Genomic DNA, 22,778 nt, shown 5'->3' with positions numbered 1-22,778 from the left:
CTAACCCTAATAGCACTAACCGTCAGCAATTTACCCGATATTGAGCGGTTTCCGCGACGTCCCGCCCATCCCGCCCATTCAGCGTTTTAGTGTCACCCAATACACCTGATTTCACTTGGGCTGATTCGCCAACCACTTAATTTGTCACGGAAACAGCGCATCTTTTTTGCTTATTCCGGCTGCAGCACAGGTTCTTATTGGGCAATGTGACTTTCAGCGTCTCCGGGTCGCAAATTGGGCACCCTATTCGATTTACGAGCACATTTTATAAATTTCAAAAGCCAAAAGTGTCTTTGATTTCCATTGTCTACTGAAAAATTAAGCATCGAAACCGGGGTTTTCCCTGTGTTGTCAAAAAGTCCTAAACTGTAGAGTAAATACTTTTGACGGTGAGTTAAGAAGAAGCGGTATGTAAACAATTAAAAGGGGACTAAAATCTTTCAAGTATTTTACATTTAAAGTTTACAACTTTAAACAACAGTGCTGTGGTTTGGTACAAATAATAGACACAATCGAAGCTTTTGATATTTAAAAACCGAATGCCGTTGTGATGCGGACTTAAAAGTGTTGAAATATTTGATAAATTCGCTTACATCAGCGGTTACGAGATTGGCTTTTCTGTCGAGTTATTTTATTGATCCAGCTGTGAAAAAAACAATGTCTACGCATTCAGAAACTACTTCTAGTGGTGCTGGTGTAAGTTTTTTTGTACATTCTAAGAAAAATTATTGGTTTTTATTGTGTGATATCATATGGATATTTACGCTTTAGGAAGTGAAAGCAGAAAGTGAAAGTGAGCATTACCAACCGCCAACTTTATCGGTAGCAGCTGGCCCAAAGCGTAAAATTAAAGCTAGAAAAGGTATATTGACTTGTTGTTTGCCTTTCTAAATGTTAAACTAAATATTGGATTATTCTACTGAAGGCCTATATTGTCAACCTTGCTTGTTACGGTACCTTTTGTGCAACTTGTATAAGGTCGCCCTTAAAATGAATAATGAAACTAAGCAATTACAATGTATTCCAAATTATTTTTGTAAATACCACTATCATTAATCCAATATATATTGTTTTTAGCTGCCAAACTTCCAAGCATAGAAAGAAGAAATTGGTTGATTCATTCACATTTTATCCGCAAAGAGTTTGATGGCTGTAAGGTGTGTGACTTGAATCATGTTTGGTTTGATTCATAGAACTTTTTAGGGTCCTAATTGTTTTCCAAAAAACATCACCTTTGCTTTACCTAAATTTCGAATGTAATATTATTCTTCAACAGAGCCTTATTCAAGAACAATTAGTGGAAACCAATGGACAGTGTGAATATGCCATATATATTCAGGTATGTCTGACATAATGGGTAATCTTTAATAAACATATTTATTATCAATCAAATTTTGCATAAAAATCCATTGGATATTTTTTTTCAAAACAGCACTGAACAAGCTACATAATAACCTGTAGTTTTATTTTAACAATTCAAGAAATGTTGTCGAGCATATCTTGTCAGCTTAACATGACTGCCTCGGTATCACTTTTGCATGTAACCAATTTTGTTTTGCTTTAGGCATTAATGTTGAGAAGTGATGGTGAGATTCAACAATCTCTTGAGTTGTTTCAAGCTTGTCATCAAATCAATCCTAAGAATCCAGATAATATGAAACAGATTGCCAAAAATTTGTGAGTTCTCAGAAACTTGTAAATATGTGTGGGAAGAATCAATGCTATTATTCACTGTAGTTGTTCTGTTTGGTTTATGATTACAAGCAGAAAACATTTTTGTCGTTTTTCGGTGTTCAAAATCACACAATCTTGACACACAACATAGTTTTAACCATTGGTGTTCCCCTCCAAAAAAGGTGATCTATTGTGAAATCATGGGATCACCAAAATTGTTGTTGGATATAAACACTGTGTTTTTTAATTATTGTTGACTCAAAAAAGTTTGGTGATAATATATATTGCAGAATTTTACTTGGAAAACACAAAAGTGCTATTGAGTGCTACAACCATGCCACAGACTTGGGTGAAAGAGATTGGGAAATTTGCCATTGTCTTGGTGTATGTTACCAGTTCTTAAAGCAACTTGATCAGGTTATGTGTGCTTTTTTTTGATTTTTGTTGTTAAATTGTGAACAGCCTGTTTACCTTACACCCATTTACTGCATTTATATGATGCTTAATAATAAAAGGTTTTAATCAATGTTTTTTCTGTTAGGCTGAGCAATGCTTTTTGGAAGCATTATCCAAAGGAAAACATACAGTAACATACAGCGTACTTGCAAAACTGTATTTAGAACAACAGGAAACCAAAAAGGCAATTGACATTCTGCAAAAAGGTATATACTTAAAAAATGGAAATGGAAATAGACCAAATGCAATTGTTGTTAAATTCGATTAGAGTGTTTTAATTGAAACACAAAAAGAAAGAAAATACAAGGATTTAAAAAAATGATCTCATCCTATCTTAAAAACAACTAACATATGAAAAAACACACAATGAGGATCCACCTATACTTTTGTGATGTAATAAATTAGGTGTCGATTTTGCTCCCGAGAATACTGATCTTCTCACATCTCTTGGTCTTTTGCATTTACGAAATGAGAGCTTCCATCGTGCTTTTGAGCTTCTTGGGCAAGCATTGACCTATGACCCTGAAAACTACAAGGTAAAGCACAAAATCAAATCCAGACAGTGACAACAGTTGTTTTAATTCATCCCATATATCTGGAATATTTTCTAAGCTTAGAAGGCATGAGTTTGGGATCCAGGATACTATTGCAATAAACTGGAAATTGTGAATAACTAAGTTGTTATTGACCAGATTGCCTGTATTAGCTCGATAGGCAAAAACACACCAGGTAGAGAAGAGCCTTAATTTTTATGGTCTTTATACTTTTCAGGCTATACTGGCAGCTGGTTCTCTCATGCAAAAACATGGAGATTTTGATGTAGCGCTCACTAAGTACAGAGTAGCAGCACAAAGAGTACCTGAAAGCTCTTCATTGTGGAACAACATTGCAATGTGTTTCTTTGGAAAAAAGAAAAATGTTGCAGTTAGTTTAAACATCTTTTATATTTTGATCCATTTGTGGTTGGGTAAAAAGTAAAAACACCTGCTGGGGGAAATAAATGCTTTTAGAGCAGAATGTTTTTTTCTTCTTCAAAAATGCTGGGGTGATAAGTTAAATTGTTTTAAAATCAACAATCTTACAGATATGGGTTATTGCAACAACCACTTGGCTATTTGTGTTGTTATAACATGGTGCATAAATATAGTCATACTAAGCTTGCACCTGTGAAGCTGAGCGATAAAACTATAGCCCTTGTTGCTGGGTTTTATAAAACATAAAGCAGATATTAAAACTATTCTATGTTATGACACATAATTATGAGTTTTGATCCCAAATAATTTGATAAGCCTTTTTTATCTAATGTGTAGTTTTATGTGTATTATTTTAAATTGTTACCACATAAAAGCTATGCTTCAAATACCATACATTTAGTCCTAATCAGAGTCAGATCAACGCAAAGCTGTATTTGTAAAATATTTAGCAATGAAAACTACATTTGGCAGAGACTAATTGACAGTAACATTTAAAGTTGTAGCAAAAATATATTGTCAAAAATAGTATTTAAGATTAAGTTAATGAAAGGTTTGGCAAATTATAGTTATAATTCCACAAATTTAAGCAGTTTTCCATAAGAATTACACCAAAATAGTAATTGCTTAAGTAAATAAACCCTAGTAAAATGAAATAAAATATTTTTTTGTGGAATTTAATGGAATTCTGGACTCCTAACAAATCATCAAAACTTTTCAGGCCATTAGCTGTTTAAAACGAGCAAACTACCTTTCACCATTTGATTGGAGAATTTTGTATAACCTCAGTCTACTCCATCTCACCATGCAACAATATGCAAGTGCTTTTCAATTTGCATCCACTGCCATTGGCCTAAAGTCAGATCATGGCCCTCTGTACATGTTGTTAGCAGGTAAGGACTATTGGCAGGAAACTAGCCAATCCTGATGCCCTTTTCCGTTTTACCCCTATATAGGCAATCTTATTGTAGTAATACCAAAATATAATGGTTGCCCCCAAGCTTTGTTTCTCAGGAGATTACATAGGCAACATTCAATTAATCAAAACTTTTTTGTCAAACATGTCTGTTGAATAATAATAATCCTTTGTGGAATGTCTGTAATTGTTGAAAAAACTTTTTATTCGACAAAGATGTACATGTTGCAAACAGTTTGATCCCAAATTTGTTGATTTCAGTGGGACTTGCAAACCTGGGACAAGATGATAATGCGGAACAGGCATACCTAAAAGCAATGGAACTCAATTCGTAAGCAACTCTAAATTTTATAAATGTAACGTAACAGACTTATCTTAACAAATAAAATAGAGTAGGCATGGTTGGTACCAATAGTTACAGCAGTGTGACAATGCTAATCTTTTTTAACAGATTGGTTATAAGTTTAAGTAATAATCCTCATGTATAAATGTTTTATTGTGTTTTTGCAAAGGAATGACCCCCACACCCTAATTAACTACTGTGTGTTTCTTCACAATCGGGGCAATTCACAAAAGGCTGCAAATATTTTGGGAAATTTCCATAAACTTAGTGATGACAAATCTGTGTCAGTTGAAAAAGAGGTATTTCCTTTTTAGGAATTTGAACTATACTGTGATTCAGCATATTGTAGTAAATAATTACTGATTTAGTTTTGTTAAACTTAAAAAATCTTTTCAGCTTTTTGAAATCAGTAAACGCTTGTCGGCTGTCCTTAATGTGGGTGAAAAAATTGTTGTGGAGAAAGAGAAAGTTGAAAAGCACAGAAAAAAGAAAGGTAATTTTGTTTAAAAACCTTGTGGCAGAAAAAAGATACCAGTGAACAGTACAAAACTTAACACTTCAAGCATAACTATGATTAAAACAATAAAAAATAATAAGTGTGTTTAACCCTTTAACTGCTGAATCTGTTTTGACAAAAATTAATGTTTAGACATGCTCTTGCTGTAGGTTTTGTGCAAAATCGATAGAAGATAGGCAAAAACGTTCTCTGGGAAAGTTGTTGGGTATAAAATTTTCCACATTTTAAAGAAAAAAAAATTTTCCATGACGTCATTTACAAAATGACGTCATTTCAATTCTATTTTTGTATCAAATTGCAGTATATTGATGTTTTGGGGGTTATGGAACTTGTTTTGCATAAAAATTATTGTCAAATTTGACACTTTACTGACTCATTCTAGTGTTTACCAAATGGTTTTACACACATAATGCATTCACAAGTGTTTGTACATGGGATTTTTATTATGTATCATTACACCACAACATGTAAAATTTGGAAACACAGTTGTTAGTATTTAGCAGAAAAAACACAATTCCAAGCATTCCCAATGTACTTTGCACTGATTCTTCTGTATTTGTTGTCCATTCATTAGGCTAAATCTCCTCATCATTTAACAAATGTAAATGCATTTGTGGGTCAGATACAATCAAAATATAGGTCAGCAAGCACCAACTTCCAAAGTCAAAGTGCTTCTACTAAAATTGTTTTCTTGATAAACAACTGCTGTCACCACTAATAATAAATCTAAACTGACTGATACAGCAGTATATTCAAGCAAATCAAGGCAAATATACAGCCTTCAACTACCTACTTTCTAGCCCAATTCAGCTGAACACATATCAAACTGTAAACAAAGTTCGCCTCAACACGCGTGCAAAGCCCTGAAACAAACTCCTAGCAGCTGTCTGTGAATCAACCAAGAGTAAAATAAGAAAAAACGGCTCTGAAACAAAAGTTAAAAAAAACATGTTTTTTTCTGAATTTTTACCTTCTCCTTACTGTAATTAATTTTTTCCAAATACAAACATATCATTTTTTTCAAACAAATTGAAGCCAATATGCATAAGCTTTCCAAAGCACCCCAGTTGGAAAAAATATTCGCACAGATATGATTTTTATCGCTGTTTACAACGAGGCATGTCTCGGGGCACATTTATGCGCCCCCCGCAGTCAAAGGGTTAATGCAAATCTACATGATATGTGGAAAATACATGTACATTCCTGTTTTGTCGGTCAAGTAACAAAGTCTATCAAACATCTAAAAATTCATTTAGATTTTTTTGTATAGGCACACATTTTGTATCTGTAAAATAACTTGTTTATTGGTTTTGGCCCCCAAGTTTAAGTGTTTTTGGTAGAGGAAATAAGCTAGGAGTTTTACAGTAGAGAATAATAAGTTAAATTAGATGCACCAGGGCAGGAGACAAATCACAAAAAACAATAAAAAAAAATTAATCAGAACATTTTAACCAACTTATCATTGGGGTCCTGTTTTGATGTCATTTAAGTCCAGTATTTTATGTTTTACTACTTTTTGTCTTTTGTAAAGTATCTCTAGGTCAAAATACTTAAAATGTAAGAAATGATGTATAAAATCTTTTCTAAATTTATTTTTCCTCAAACAAAACTGCAAACATGTACAAACTGTTTAATTAGTTTAGAAGTTCAAAAAAGATCTGTGAAAATGCTAAACTTTAAACTTTTGTAATGCTTGGAGTAGCACCAAAAGTTTAATGACATACTATATTAAATATGATTTGTTTGTTTTTCAGCAACAAAGAAGACTGAAAGTGTATCATCTCTTGCTGAAATGGAACAACAAAATCACATAGAGGAGCAAGCTGCACCATCAGGCAATTTGAAGCCAAAAAAACTTGCTCCATTAGGGTAAGCTCTGAAGAGCATCATGGAAATGTAGCTTGCTGTTTGTTCGTTCCAAAATCTTTATCATTAGGCACAAATTCAAATGATTCGGTTTGGTCAATCAATCCAAGTTAGTACAGACATTTAACCGAAAACACATTTTGTTATGTTTTTAATTTTCATCAATATCAGGTCATGTAAAAACTGAAATGTTGAGAATTTTATATTGCTTAGAAAAGAACCCTTAATGGCAAGACTCTACATGTATTTATTTGTAGTTAGTGAAAAGTATTTAAAGATCTTAATAATGTACAAGGACTGTTAGAAAAGGCTTTTTAACAACAATTTTTATTTTCTTATCTTAAAACTGTGTTTTAGAACACTTTCATCAGTATCAAGCCCTTCTACTTTACCCCCATTGCGATCCCCGATGGGCCCTTTAAACCCCAGTGACCTTCTATCGCAAATGCCCGCAGTTCCCGAACATGATCCAGAACGAAGAAGCACCAAGCACAAGCAACCTGTGGCTGAATAACTAGATTATTTTATGCTGTATACTATTTTTTTATTGTTATGATTTTGAGATTTAAAAGTTGAAGATGTAAAATTTTTAACTACCAACGGTTTTGTGGTGAGATGTCTCAATATGCGATGCCAAACTAAAAGGATGGCATAGCACAGGGGTGAGGAACCTGCAGCCTTTTAGGGCACTAAGTGCAGCCTTCGATGTCAGAATACGATTTAGGATGTTGATAATACACACTGCACCAGGCGCTAAAAACTAGACAGAAACGTATTTTTTTACCTTTATTCCACATTACTATTTGATCGGTTCTAGGGCAGCAGTTTTGAAACTAGAGCAAAATGTTTGTGTACTGGTACACAAAGCGATATCCGTAGAACTGCCAAGAGACCAAGGTTCTACAATCTTACTTGTGTTGCAAAAGAACAATTGTTTGCACATTATCGAATGTCTTAACTTGTCTGTGATGTCACAAGCTGCTCTTAGATTGATATTGATAAACAAGCGAGTTTCTACGTTAATAAAATCCTGAATGTTGTAGTGAGGGTGGAAATGTAGTGAGGAATTTTATTTAGCTTGGACAGTAAGTCCAATAGCCACTGTCCTTGGCCTGAGAAATAGTCTGTGCGGCCTAAACGAGTGTCGATAAACCGTTTGGCGGCCTTCAGAGACAAATAGGTTCCCCATCCCTGGCATAGCACATATAGCCATGAAACAAAAATTTTGGCAATGTTTTCATAACCTTGATGTGTTACAGTGTAAAACACAACATTTGACTACGACTGAACAAACTACAAATTGTTTCAAAACTACCCATGTTAGCTAAATAGTGCGGTAACTAGCCCTTTAGAATAAAACAACAGATATGCTAAAATTGTATAAACTACAAATTAGCCTTTTTTATCTCTACATCAGCAATGGTTCCATGATCCGAGATTTGGTTTTTGAGATTGAGATAAAAAACAGTTACTCTATATTTATTACTAATATGCTTTTGTATACACTGGGATTGCAAAAGTTTAGAATTATTTAAGACTCATAATATCATATTTATTGTCATGTTATAAGTATCAATTTTACCGCACAGTTTCGACCAGAAAAAATAATAATAAAGACTTTACTGTCATTACCCCAAATGGTTTATTTGATTTCTTAAGCCTGACCAAAGATGTACTTAATAGCTAAACAAGAAAACATGCCTTCCAAGTCCAACAGTACTATATTGTAAAATGCATTTAAAAGTGAAATGCACTATAGAAAAAACAATGCTCTGGTGCTTGTTCAGTCTTGTGTCACTGCAAAAAAGTGATCATTAACAGTCATGTGGTCACTTCACAGCCTCTGTAATAAAATCGTCCAAATCTTTGTCTTCAATATTTCCTTCAAACTTGTTGACAACTTCACCCTTCTTAAACAACATGACTGTGGGGACTGCCCTGACCTGCAATTAGGTTCAGCATTACCAAAAAAGAAATATGTTTTAGTCTTATACATTCTAATATTATTAGGCAGCTAAAGATGAGCATAAGTCCAATGTTAAAATAACCTTTTCTTCCAAGGCCTTTTGCCTTAGCCGCCACTCTTTGACACATTTCAGATTTTTGTAATATTCATCACAAAAGCAGATACAACAATAAATTATTTCTACAGCATGGTTTCACACATAAATGTAATTGACAATGGTGTTAACATCAGAGTCACAGTAAAAAATATGCTAGCAATACATTAATTATTTGATTGGTGCACCTTTCACCTCAAAGGTGGTGCACTAAATCAAATCTTGTTAATTCAAATTTGGCACAGAAACAGAAAAAATATTTTAGCCAGGATTTTGATATGTTACCTACTTACCTTGTATGTCATTGCTACAAGACCAAGATCATCCACATCAACTTTCGCGAGTGTAACTTTTCCTTCCTGTTTATCAACTGCATTTTCTAACCTGGGTCCCAAGATTTTACAAGGCCCACACCATCTGCATATAATCAGTTTCTTTGTTACCAAATGAGTTTTGCAAACTAACTAAAAAACTTTAAAAAAGTGCTTAAATGTTTTTATGTGTTAGAGCTGTTTAATTACGAGCAAAAACTGTACAACCAACTATGACAACATACATAATATGAATCTATACTCGCATGTTATCTGAAAGCTATGGATTGCACACTTTAACAACTTTATAATGTTGAAAAAGTGTTTGGCACTATATGTGTTAAAAACTGTTTGTGTTTATAACTTATGAATTAGAAAACTAGACACATATCTAATGGTAAAATAAAATTACAAGAAATATTCATTTGGACATACTCAGCATGGAAATCAACTATAATTGGGATTGAAGCTTCAATAACTTTTTCATTAAATTCATCCTCATCTTGTACAATAAAACTTGTTGACACTTTCTCCTGACAAAATCTATTGCTGACATGAAGTGACCTCCACTGGCCAAAAACGTTTGGTTCTGAAAAAAGGCACAAAGCGAAAACGATATAATTACATTAAAATATTTTCCTTTCAAAATTGTTTTAAGTGCATGTGTTTTCAGTAAGTTTAAAACTATTATTTCACCACAAATTGCAGACAATATTATCTGAACCCTAATACTAATGTAATCGAACATTTTCTTGAAAAGTGGGATACAAGTAAAAAAAATAGAGCCTAAACCACATGATAAAGGCATTTGCATTATCTTCACTCATGTGTGGTATTATTAACCAGAACTTTAGATACACACTAGTTTAAAATAAATGATCACATATGATTGATTTATTATGTGATAATATATTTTGAAGGGAATTCCATTTTGATGTGCTTGTGCAAAAACTAAGCGACTTAGTTTGTGCATCAAAACAGGCAAAGTAACCCAAATAAAGAGCTTTAATTAAAAAAATAGGATTGTTGTTACTGTATGTTTTAATTTTGGTTTAGGTTTTTTTATAGTATTGCAATCAAACTGTTCTGTACATTACGTTTGATGACTAAATAAAATCACCAGTCTGTAAAGTTGTCAAAAATTTACCAGGATGAAGCTTGAAAACGTTTAAAACTACAGTTCCATAGTTTACCTAACATAACTTTGTCATTTGAAGATTCTTTACGCACACCCACAGCTGATCGCCCAGGTTTTGGTCTGTATGTGACAATGGTACGACGAAGTAGAGTCTTGCTGATAGTAGAAAACATTTTACACCAAGCAGAAAGTTTCTAAGAAACTATTTAGACAACAAATATTAGGAACTGACACACGCGTCCACCAAGTTTGTTTTTTTAAGGTATTTGGTAATTTACAGGTTACAATTTGACAAATAGCACTTCATGTGTTTTTCATTTTGCAGCGTCATCTAAAGTTATACTAAGTCATGTTATTCCTACTCATGCGAAACAAATGCTTAGGATGGTTCGTTCCAAAATAAAAGAGACCTTGATTTGTTCAGATAACACTGGTTTTGTTTTCATCGTCCTCAACGGGTGGTCTTACAGTGGAGCCTGCAAGAAACAACCCTTGCACAACATATCCTTTATTTCACAGTTTACACATATTATGCGGCTAATACATAAATAAACATGCATAATTAAAACAACCAATGAAGGTTTATTTTTCTTTCTATTTTTCAACACTAGAAAATAGTCCAGCGTGAAATCAATTTTAAATACAGGTTTACAGTGAGCCTTTCTAAAATACTAGTCTACAAAGTCTACGAAGTTTACTTATCAAACGTATGAAATTGTTGAATATGTTGACGTTTAGGGTTGGGGTAAGGGTTTGTAATCAGAAAACATTATAATTCAAGGTCGGTTAGCCCTTTTTGCCCTTAATCCTCGCATGCGTATGGATAAACACGGCATGGTACCGCATGCTAACGCTACACAGTTTTAGCCCGAAAAGGATATCAAAGATTGGGCTAGTACCCTTACTTTGACTCCGGAGGGGGTTGGCATGCACAAACAACTGCCCTCACTCAACCCTCAACCTGGCAAGCCTTGTCTGCGTCTAGTTGTAGTACAGGTTACAGCAGAAAGAAAGATTAAATTATAATTAAGCGTCATCATTTTCATGAATTGTATTGGTAGCGTATTTTAGAATAGCCTGTGTAAAGTGATTTTAAAGCACAACAATGCAACAAACTAAGTATTCGAAATTACTACAAATTACTTTTCGCTGTAATTGGAAGCTTTTGGTATGCGACCTGGGCAGTTAAATGATGCGGAGACAAAGTCATGTCAGGCTTTTTCCCTGTTTCGGGATCCACGTAGTCAGCATACGAAATTTCGCGCAAAATTTTATGGCCATGCTTTTTTCCCACCTTTTGAGAATAAGCTGACAGTAAATCGGCCACGACATATTCGCATTCTGCCTCTTCGGTCATGCAATTAGTGTAAGTGTCCAACTGTGAAAAGAGACCGAATTTCGCGTAGCGTGGTAGTACGACGCCGACGTCTTTGAAAAAAATCTTTTCTGCACCAAGCGTTGTAAACAAATCCCCTTCCAAAACGTTCCAAAAACGAATCATGGATTTGAACGCTGGAGAACACCCGTTTGTTTTTTCTACTGAGGGATGCGCGGTGTCACCTTTCGTAAGAATACCGCAAAGAGCCAGACACGCTGCTTCGCCAGATGGAACGTGGAAACAACCGGCTGATGTCCCGTCTTTAAGCAATATAGCAACTTTTTCCATGTAAAACTTGTCAACCTCCCTGGGTGCCACCTGAAAAATCTTCATGAGCGGCGAATGAGGCAGGAAAAAGTCACAAACCATACGACGAACCACAGAACAGTCTTGCAGCGTTAGTTTGCGAAATAAAAACTCGCCTTTGATTACTTCTTTCATTCTTAATTTTTAGGCCTATTCAAGATTGTAAATGTATGGCGAAATACATCTGCGTTGAAATAGAGTAAAAGATATCGACCAATCGACTTCGTAGTTTTCTATGCGTTATTGCCACATCACGCAAAGTTGTAAGTGGGCCTGAAATGGAGCCCGTATCGACCCCAACCAACTTCGTAAAAGCCCGATATAACCGACACGAAAAGCCCGGCCCGACAGCTTTGCTGTAAATTAAATGCAATAGTCTGTGTCATTCACTAGGATCAAATTGTTGAGTTATTTGCACATGTTTGTCACAGAGGCTATTATTTATTGCAGACTTCTTGCCCTGAAGGTCCTATCCTGGTTAATTCCTACAAAACTGCTTCAAGTTAATACACACACACATATATATATATATATATATATTACTTCAAACTGTCTAAAACCGAACTTCATATTGAGCTCTCCAAGCAAACAACACATGAAAAGACGTTTAATCATTAACAAAGATTCCAAAGTCGAGTTTCTGTACTTGCTTGAGTGGTTTTGTCACATGGTATTGTTGTATTTCAAAATCATTGACACTTATTTTTTTCTGGACCAAGATCGTAAAGAACCACACAACCGGTGGCCACAGTAGCCTAGATTTTATTACCATTAACGAATCAATTAATGAGAAACAAACACTTTCGACGCTTTGTTGTAGGCAGTTATTTGCAAAGGTTTAAACCAGGGGTGGGGAACCTTTTTGTTTGTGAAGGCCGCCAAACGGTTTATCGACACTCGTTTAGGCCGCACGGACTATTTCTCAGGCCAAGGACAGTGGCATTCAAACTTTTTGACTTACAGAATGATTGATGTGCTATTGTACTTACGGTCCAAGCTAAATAAAATTCCTCACTACATTTCCACCCTCACTACAACATTCAGGATTTTATTAACGTAGAAACTCGCTTGTTTATCAATATCAATCTAAGAGCAGCTTGTGACATCACAGACGAGTTTAAGACATTCGATTATGCGCAAACAATTGTTCTATTGCAACACAAGTAAAATTGTAGAACCTTGGTCTCTTGGCAGTACTACGGAAATCGCTTGTATACCAGTACGCAACCATTTGTATTATCAACATCCTAAATTGTATTCTGACATCGAAGGCCGCACTTAGTGCCCTAAAATTTAGGCCGCAGGTTTCCCACCCCTGGTTTAAACACAAGATGTAAGCACACCAAACTTATCGAAACAAATCAGTTAAAGTCACGGCCTGATGTTTTTCAAACCCTGTATTAGTGTACAACGATAAACGAAGGCTAACCTGATCTAACCTAAGTTACTTTTTGCTAAAAATACTAAACCAAAAAATGGGTCAAATGTTCAATTTCGCCGACTGCATGTGCATCGCGTTAAACGCATATTTTCGTAAGGTGAAAGCATGTTTAACGAAGATATAATAGTTAGTGATGCACCGAAGTTTCGGTTGGCCGAAACATTTCGGCCGAATCCGCTGTTTTCCAATGTTTCGGTTTCGGCCCGAACTTTTTTGAAAATTCGGCCGAAACCGAACTTTTTTATTGCATTGAATTAAGGCCTTAAATTTCATTTACGTCCATATGAAACATCAATAATTAACTATTTGTTGTATCTATGAAACACCAGCCACGTTGTCTGCAAAATATTAGATGTTTAGCAAAGTTTACCCAGTGTGAAAGTGATTTTAGTTTGTCAAAATTGAGTTCACTCGCATCAACAACACAAGGTTCAGTTGAAACCATCCAAAAAACAGGGATTTTAGGTTCGGCCTGATTCGGCCGAAATTATTCGGCCTCATGGCCGAATATTCGGTTTCGGCCCGAAGCTTTTTAGGTGGGTTCGGTGCATCACTAATAATAGTTCTTCTCCAAAGTGGATGGGCGAAACAAACGAGCGAGTTAACACCGTGTTAGTAGATAGCAATGCAAGCATCGATATTTTATTTCCTCTTCAGTTTACCGTGCTTATTTTAGTTGAACTGTATGCCGTAGCTGTCACCATAGATTAATTATCTGTTAATTGCAGCACGAAACATTAACGTTGTCGCAATACTATTCATGCCCTAAATGTCTAAACCTTTTTACATTTTACAGTATACATAAGTTTGATAGCGTCGTGCAAGTATAAAGGAGTAACCCCAAAGCCGCACGTATAGGTCACCACAGGTAGGGCAAGTCCATAAACTTACCCAGCTGCTTGTATGTTGGCGACAACCATATTCACGTAAGTATCCTTTGCTTTGCCCAAAACCCAGGTTATATCCTGTGACGATTATTGTTTATTATCGAAAATAACCGGTCCATCATCTGACGGGGACATGTCCTTTGATTCTACTTTCAAATATTTTTTATGATAAAGGAACAACTGCAACACAACATACTTCTCAACAAACAATAATTTATAGAAAACCAATATAGTCCAGTTTAGATGCTGACAATTTATGTACAAAATACAAATACAAATCACGAAATGGGAAACAAAAGTGCGACAAATGACAATGAGTATAATCCGTTTTGCTCACACTTTTATTATTGTTTTTAAAAATGTTAAAATGAATTGAATTGTGAAACATTCGTGTGTTTTATGGCCAACAAAAACGGTTGTATTAACTGACAAGTGACAACAATAAGACACACGGTACTGAGCGGACACCCAGTTGTGATCATCACCATAGGTTTAAAATCTTTGGGTATTTCCCGTTTTTATTACCCCTAATTCATTCATAAATGCCATGATCAGTCTGAAAACCAGGGACTGGTTTTACACATATTTAACTCTGGGATTTCGTTTTGATGAGTCAAACTTCTTTGCCTTCACATCAACCAGTCCACAACTATCATTACTACACTAATTGCACAAAAAATCGTTCCAAAAATAGCCATCACCAGAGCCTTTAGATAAAAAAAGATGTTAGACTATTTATTCCTGTGTGCAAAGGATACACTCTTATGCAGAACAACGCAACCTGCGATGGGGGTTGCCACGAGCTTGCGTGATCTCCATTAAGTTATAATTCGATACTATTTTTTGCAACTTTTGAAGCAAACGTAATGTAAGTTATGGACTTTGCATTGAATAACAATAAACCTACAACGGTTTTTAAAAAAAAAACACTTTGTGTGTATATGCATGGATGTTATGTTTTTGTTGAATCTAAACTTTACCTATTTGCACTGCTTCAAACTATAGACTAAATAAAAAAGATTACTGCAAATATTGTCATCCAATATTGCATAAAACGTCGCACGCATGTACAACAATTGTGTCTTGGTACAGTAGTTGCTTCTCTACTTACAATTTTTCTTTTGATGCGATACTCTTTCTGGACTTTTTTGGCCGCTTCTCCAGTCAACTTGTAGAAGATAGCACTGGGCAAGATCACAAGCAATGAAGCCGATGAGGTAGCTCCTAAAAACCAACTCGTCAACAATTTCTTGCTCTCGTGTTTATGATTGTGCAGAAAACGTAAACAGCCATTATAAAGAATTTAGTTTACATATTTACTCATAAGTGATTTGTTTTATCATTATTTTGTCGATAATCCCTCTAAAAATGTTAAATAAACAAAATTTCACATTTAAAAGTCCGTTAGACCTTAGATCCCATGCATCAAGGTTCAAAGTTATCTCTTACCTGCAATACCGAAAATATCACGAATGTTTGGCACAAACAAAACCGAAAGAGTGGACAATGCAAGAAGAACAAGCATCACCAGTATGTGTCTGACCCAGGAAAACTGGTAGAAAGACCGAGGAAAAAGAGCGATAATAATAGTTTTTCTCGCCTGCAAAATAAAATAGAATATCTGCTACATTGGAACTAAAATCCTGTGCCGTAACGTATATACATTTGTATTAATCAAGAAATACAATTGTGTATACAACTAACAACCAAGGTTGCGTAAACTGAACCTAAGAATTGGAATTATTTATTTTTGCAACCATAGAAGAAATGCAAAGGGAATATACCGGGTAATTTAGAAGCGGAACAGACAGGGTGACGCAAATGATGACCATCACGCGGGAAAGAATAATCAAAGGATCATCAGGATTGTACAAACTGTAGGTGAGCAGGAGTTCCGATTTGACTTTGTCTGCAAAGCGGAATTTTTTTCTTAAATAATATATCACTGTTTTTAGGCGCATTATACATTTAGGTATCTATAACCGTTAAAGCTTACGCCAGGGGTTCCCAACTGGGGGTACTCGTACCCCTTAGGGGTACGAGATTGAACATCAAGGGGTACGAAGATGCTTGGGCCAAAAAAGCAGCTTATCAAACAGATTTCACAGCACAGTTTTATTTTGGAATTGTAAATGATATCATGCCATTGCGGTCTTTGCTTTAAAAAACAATTATCTACAAACAATTGTTGTTATTTTGCAAGAAGCCTCATTGTTACATAACAATGTTGTTTTTGCTTGCTGCCAGCAATAAACAACAAAGCACAAAGTTACTATGAAAATGCACAGATAAAGGAGGCATTCAATGTAGTCTTGCTGTAAATCTGCTACAAACGGTCTTCTATCCACTTCTACAACTAGAGAAAGTAGGGTAAGGCGAGGCAAAACGGGCACTGCATTGTTTTCATATTAAATGAACAGTCACTACCATTTTGTTTTGCGTAACTAGAATTAAGACTAATAAATGTTATGTAAAACTTTGGAAAAACTGCTGCTCTTTCTAGATGTCTAAAATAGAAAAAAATCTTAAATATAATGGCCCTAAGTTTAAAATGCCAGTTAAACGTATAATGGAGCTATAAAAGCAATTTCATTTAGCAATATACATCTGAAAAAATCCATCAGAATTTTATGGGGGTACGAAGAATGCTCTGACCTGACAAAGGGGTACGGGCAGCAAAAAAGGTTGGGAACCCCTGGCTTACGCTATAAAGAAAACCATGTGTATAAAGAAAAAAACAAAAATACGGTTGTTTTATGTCTAAATTAAAAGAACGTATACCTTCATTGCAAGAAAAATACAGCAACGTTACTACAATATACTTGTCACACGATGGAAACCTAACAAAAACACGATTATTCTTACTGAAGAAGGTTAGATAGCCAAACGTTGCTGACAACAAGTAAAGCGCCAAAACGTTAGATATGGAAACTGCCGCAACTTTCTGCATCCGGCGAATAGTGGGTCTGTTGATTAAAACAAGTGGAGTGGTGCGATGATGTTTTAATGCAATTTTTGTCTAATAAGGTTTACCTTCGCAATTCAGCGTAGATAGGAAGCATTGAGGCGTGGCACATAAATGAGAAGAACATGGTCGGTACGGCATATGCGGTCTATAATAAAAAAATGGTTTATTTTTACCATTTATGAAAAAAACGTGGATAACAAATTATTGCAGTTATTGCGAATAACCATGTAGCAATTATTTATTCAATCGGTGTCCAAAATATGCATGGGGTGCACCAGCCAGACAAGTATACAAGGGTGCATCACAAACTTTTAATGAACCAATATAATTTGACTTTCAGGATAGAAAAAAGATTTCAACTGGTGTATACATTTTCAGTGCGACAGTGTGTAAAACTTCGGTTTAACTGACACGATGATATGCATTATGATTTTTCATCTCGCTTTTTACCTCAATTTATCTTTTAAGTAAACAGGGTGCATGAGTTAGTCACAACAACTTGAGGGTTCACCAAACCAAAAAAGGTTGGAGAGCACTGATTTAAATGATAAAACCCGAACGAGCTAGATGAATTATAGATGTCCAGGGTTGTTTGACAATAACAATTTTGGTGTACCTACTCTTGAATTGAAATTCACAGGTTTTGCTGAACAGTATTGCTCCTCTTCGTCTAAGTTATGGTGACTCAATGTACGATTATTAAAGGTGCTGTTGGCATTGAATTCATTTTCTAGGGGACACGGAATTGTAAACTTCTTAGCAATAACAGTGCAGGTGAACAGCAGCATACAGATCATACCAAATCCGCTTGAATAGCCTAAAAATTCTAAAAAAAGAATTATTATTATTTCACTGCGTTACAAAAGGCGTTAATCAGCAACAAAAATCCTCCAATCCAAAGCAACCTAAGCTGTAATCCGATACTTGCTTATTCACCAAACTGGGGCGTGTACCAATTGTCCATGTTATATCCGGTGTCGGAAATCGAAGTATCTTTTACATGTTTGCGGGGTATTCAAGACGGAGAGTGAAATCACGACACCCACGTTGTTGTGGGGTGTGGCATCACGTGAGAATATATGTGCTTGGATGATAGTATAGCTATCTGAACTTGTTTGCTCTTTATTGCAAAATGGATGAAATCAAGCAGAAAATAATCGCAAAAACCTTTTATATCAGGTAAAAATTTCTTCAGCGTTAAAACTATTTTCAAAATTTTTAGTGCTTTTACTTACTGATATCTTTTAGTGAAGCAAGTGGGATTATAACCAAAAATACCACCGCCAGCATCACAAAATCACCATTTATATAAATCGGTTCCGGTACTTCACTGAAATACAACAATTTGGGGGATTACTAATGGTTTATTGTATATTTTCAAAAAAAAAATTAACTGTATTAAGTTACATGTTTAAAGTTGCACCCAAACTTATATATAAGTTATAGTTGCTGTATACAGCACATAATGGCTTTACTTACTCGTCAGGAATATAACCAATGAAAGATTTTATTATCTCTGGCAATTCTGTTTTGATGATGTAGACATAAGAGCATATTGCTAAAAAATAAAATATTTGTGTATCAATACATTGTTGTATTTATACACACCACGCGAATTAAAAATTTGTCATTTAAACAAATAAAAAACCAACCTCCCATGCAGTGTAACACAATCATTATAGATGTAAACATTTTCCCTCGAAGACCAAACGCTTTTTTGGCGAGTCCTTCATACGATTTTAACCCGACAATCTCGCTTAGTTGCAATAACATTGTGATGGTGTATCCAGCCAGAAATGAGGTAGAAGTGAGCAAAATGCTACAAAGTGGAAGTGGTTATATAGTTCAATTGTCGCGTATTGCTTCGCTCATTTGTCGCAATCCAAATCAAATCTTCCCATTACTCTAAATTCTTTCACCAGCGTTTGGCTCGCAATTGAAATCTGTCGTTTATGTCTCTTACCACCCATTTTTGCTTCATATTAGTTGTGGAAAAAAGGCATAGTTACTAGGGGTAAAACGTTGGTTAATTTCCCCGCTGTTTGGAGAGAAATGATTAAGAAACACTGTTCTAAAGCAAAAAAATCAAGACTCAAACACTCGAGTTACATGTAAAATAAAGTAAAAAAGTGATATTACTGGCAACCAGAGACAATTTTTACGTTTTCTAACATTATGTAAAACTATACAATCATTGACTTACAAAAACGGAACTATTCCCAAGTTTTTGAGAGATTCCCCAAGACCCAAGATGCCGCTTCCCAAAATTGCGTTCATAAGATTGAACACAGACAGTGCAAAGGATAGGACATCCTGAAACAGAAACATTAGTAATGTATTTAAGAGTCCTAAAACATTACTCAAACTTATCTTTTTTATGTCGAATTAAAAAATATTACTAATGTGTACAGGTTTATTTCATAGCACCAAGTTTTATTGGTTATTTTTTTAATGTTATTTGAACCAATCTTGTTTGACACTATGTTAAATATTATTTCGCACCTTTCTTGTGTTTGGTAGTTGATCGACTTTTGAGTGGGTTTCATTTCCAACTTCCGTCAGCGGAAGCTGGGAATCACCCGGACCTTCCTCGAAGTCTGGCGGATTCTCATCATCATTTGTGGGCGAATAGTCATCCAAAGGCTCAAACATGATCATAGAACGTCGATCTCCCATTTTTAATTATCAAACTTCTCTACCAAAGCCTTGAATCCGTAAAATTGCCGCTTAAAATGACTGATGTGCTAAAACAATTGTTACAAATGAAGACTGAATGCTATTTGAGGTGATGCCATGACTGGGCGTTCACAGAGCCGAAAATGATTGGCTGGAATCAGGTATACACCCTCTGGGGCTTGGTTCACCTTTCGTACACGTTTTGGTTGTCCTTTGGAAGGCGTCTGAGACACGCCCACAAGTCGAAACAAAAGAGTATCAGTTGCAAATTGTCGGTTGTTACAAGAAAACGTTATGTTGTTTAAGCTTCATATCGATTGAAATGTTATCGAAACAAAGGCATTTCGCAAATATATTGAATCTGTTTAGCAATTTCTTTGAACAGAAATGCGAAACGCACCTTCAATTAAATTTTTTATTTGTTTGTTTTCTTTAGACTGTTTAGAGCGTGAAAAATCAATGTATAAATTTGAAATTTGCCTTTGCGTAGTCTCACAAAAATATGTCGATTCACCGGAGGTTTTCTTGTAAAATCCAAGGATATCAAGTTACGTACAAATGCGGTATACGTATAATCCACGTATAAGCGCTTGTCGTCTATGTTATGTTGCTGGTCGTTTTCGGCACAAAATCGACTGGATTTAGACTTGTTAGAATTAGAGGTTTGATTTGAGACTTGTCGCAGCGTAGGTATATGTGTTCTTGACGCAGGGAATGCGTAAAAACAGAGTTCCCAAAAGAGGTTGATTTTGAATTCCGAAGAAATTTTGATTCGGGAAATGTAAAAATCAAATGCTTACGAATGGCGCTGTGGTTAGAATCAGGATTACTACATATACTATTGTAACGGACAGTAACGCTCCCCTCCAACAAATACTTTTCCCGCCGTTGCAACCATTACACCATACATGCATTGTTACGTCACACTTGCTAACCTTGTATGTGTCCCAGTTTAACAGTTTCCTTTGTTTCTACACGTGCAGTCCAGTTACAGACAGTTAGTGTTACAGTGGTATCTGAGTTAGTTGTGAGCGTATTAAGTTGTGTTATGGTGCATACTTTTATGTGCTGCAAGTAAGATTGTTTGGACTATTTTGTAGTTATGACGTTCTTTATTCTATTTGGTTTAGGTCAGTGAATCCCTCCCTTTTTTGTTACATTCCTCCCTTTGCCCATTTTCGAACTATTCATTCCTCCCCATAAGATGAAAAACAAATATAACATACAAAATGAAAGCAATTTGAAATATCAATTTATTTCACATTACTACTTAATGCGAAATTTTCTCTTGTTTCGGTCTGAAAGTAGTTATATACGCGGCGCAGTTCGTTTTATACTACTTGTGTCTCTTATAAATACTGCCAGTTGACTAAAACTTAGGCTACAGCTAAAATCTACACAAGACAATAATATGCAACTAAGAATCTAGTTTCATTACTATGACTGTTTACTAACTGTAAACTGTTCAGTTTTTAAGCACAAGCAACAGCCAGATTGTCAAAACAAAAATGTTAAAACAATGGACTTTGTTACAACAATAATCGATTAATTTAAGCGCCTGAAACGTAGCATGGGGCCGCATATAAAAGTAGACCTTATGAATAGGGATGTCCATTTCAGAATTCTATACAACCAACCGGTTTCAAATGTGAACCAGATCCAAATTATAATGGATAATGTATGCAAATATTCCATAACATTTCCTATGCAATTTTTTTTACTGTTTTTATGAAATTCCTCCCCTGAATTCATAAAATTCCTCCCCGGTTGGGAACCACTAGTTTAGGTGGTCGAAAATCGTTTTAAATCACTCTTCATTTCAATAAAGTGCATGTGAAACTGACCGCTCTTATTCTGCCAGTCAAGAAACTGAAAGGTAGAATTGGCACACTGCTTGAATTCTACAACTATAATGTCTTGCTTCCAATCAGTGTTTTTTAATCTTTTATGCCTTGGGAAATGAGATGGCAAATCTTCGTTTATTTGTAACACGTATTTGCCAAGCGTGTGAAAAGTATATGAATTAGGTTTCCTTTGCATAGTTTCAGCATGGCTACTTCTGTCTGTTTCTTCGCAATCCTGCTCGACGCGCCGGATTTAATACCAGGTTCGCATCACTATTTGGGCAAAAGAAATCAGTATCTAAATGCGTAATCTTAAAACTACAGGTAGAATATCGACCGGATTTTCCGGAGTTTGGCAATTACCGACAAATGGCGTAAAGAACACTGGTATTTAGACCGAAGCTTAACTTTACGGGCTAAGTTTTGTGTTACTTTTGTAATAAACTCAGCCTCACTCAACCCTAATAGCCCTGATGCTGCGAATAGCATTTTTTTGCCGGCGCGCACATTTACTTCAACATGTATGTGCGCATTGATTAGAGCTCAGGATATCTAGTTGCCATACGTCAGGATTTTCCCTGACATGTCAGGGAATTTAGTGTTTAATTCTGCGTCAGGGAGAAATGTGAGTCCATAATTTAAGAAAAATATATATACTGTGAAATTAATGTACCAATGGAGAAAGTTTCTAGTAGGTTAATGTTTTGTTTTGCAGTGTGTGTGCGCGCGTAACAATACCTGTTTGTTACTAGTTGCCTAACAATGCGAGTTAAATACACAAATAAAAATCCGCGTCTCAAGAAAACATAGCATTCGATGCTAGGTGGGAAGTTGCATTTGCTTTCACTGCTGACGAAAATGGTTTGTCAAGTGTACCTATAATATGCAAGGAACTAACAATAAAAAGTCGAATGTCGTGAGACTTAAAAACGTTTTTACGGTGGCATTTTAGTTCAAATTTAAAAAGGTCTTTGTGGCTCGCAGTGTTTTGTTTGTTTTCTATGTGAAATTGGTCCGAATGGTTCT

General features: G+C 35.4%; 4 protein-coding genes across 5 annotated transcripts; 1 reads left to right on the top strand and 3 right to left on the bottom strand.

Moving 5' to 3' along the window:
* Positions 1–422: 422 nt before the first annotated feature.
* LOC145228648 (BBSome complex member BBS4-like) lies at positions 423–7,343 on the top strand. The gene is made up of 15 exons (XM_080093861.1): positions 423–696; positions 772–862; positions 1,078–1,157; positions 1,277–1,339; positions 1,565–1,677; positions 1,965–2,091; positions 2,216–2,336; positions 2,536–2,666; positions 2,902–3,054; positions 3,823–3,994; positions 4,279–4,348; positions 4,530–4,659; positions 4,757–4,853; positions 6,632–6,746; positions 7,101–7,343. Exons 1-15 carry the CDS (start codon positions 658–660, stop codon positions 7,255–7,257), a joined length of 1,659 nt encoding a protein of 552 aa, XP_079949987.1. The 5' UTR covers positions 423–657; the 3' UTR covers positions 7,258–7,343.
* Positions 7,344–8,445: 1,102 nt separating this feature from the next.
* Positions 8,446–10,612, bottom strand: LOC145228654 (putative thioredoxin-2). Of its 2 annotated transcripts, none has more exons than XM_080093882.1 (4): positions 10,308–10,612; positions 9,550–9,703; positions 9,089–9,220; positions 8,446–8,686 (listed from the first exon to the last, which is right to left on the bottom strand). In XM_080093882.1, the coding sequence occupies exons 1-4, from the start codon at positions 10,423–10,425 to the stop codon at positions 8,578–8,580; spliced, it is 513 nt and encodes a 170-aa protein (XP_079950008.1). In that variant the 5' UTR covers positions 10,426–10,612; the 3' UTR covers positions 8,446–8,577. The 2 variants fall into 2 exon arrangements, with proteins under 2 accessions (XP_079950008.1, XP_079950019.1); XM_080093893.1 differs by having other exon boundaries at positions 9,097–9,220; positions 10,308–10,608.
* Positions 10,613–10,744: 132 nt separating this feature from the next.
* Positions 10,745–12,319, bottom strand: LOC145228651 (uncharacterized). Its single transcript, XM_080093870.1, has one exon. The coding sequence runs from the start codon at positions 12,069–12,071 to the stop codon at positions 11,385–11,387; it is 687 nt and encodes a 228-aa protein (XP_079949996.1). The 5' UTR covers positions 12,072–12,319; the 3' UTR covers positions 10,745–11,384.
* A 2,183-nt stretch (positions 12,320–14,502) lies between these two features.
* On the bottom strand, positions 14,503–20,777 carry LOC145208371 (putative sodium-coupled neutral amino acid transporter 6). The gene is made up of 12 exons (XM_080078901.1): positions 19,735–20,777; positions 19,436–19,545; positions 18,885–19,051; positions 18,712–18,790; positions 18,468–18,562; positions 17,853–18,058; positions 17,298–17,377; positions 17,130–17,230; positions 16,049–16,173; positions 15,714–15,864; positions 15,376–15,488; positions 14,503–14,971 (listed from the first exon to the last, which is right to left on the bottom strand). Exons 1-12 carry the CDS (start codon positions 19,906–19,908, stop codon positions 14,894–14,896), a joined length of 1,479 nt encoding a protein of 492 aa, XP_079935027.1. The 5' UTR covers positions 19,909–20,777; the 3' UTR covers positions 14,503–14,893.
* Positions 20,778–22,778: the final 2,001 nt, after the last annotated feature.

This window comes from Phallusia mammillata, chromosome 1, assembly GCF_965637545.1.
Source record: "Phallusia mammillata chromosome 1, kaPhaMamm4.hap1.1, whole genome shotgun sequence".
Lineage (NCBI taxonomy): Eukaryota > Metazoa > Chordata > Ascidiacea > Phlebobranchia > Ascidiidae > Phallusia > Phallusia mammillata.
Note: the sequence above shows the minus strand (reverse complement) of the source record. Positions and strands in the feature narration are given on the sequence as shown.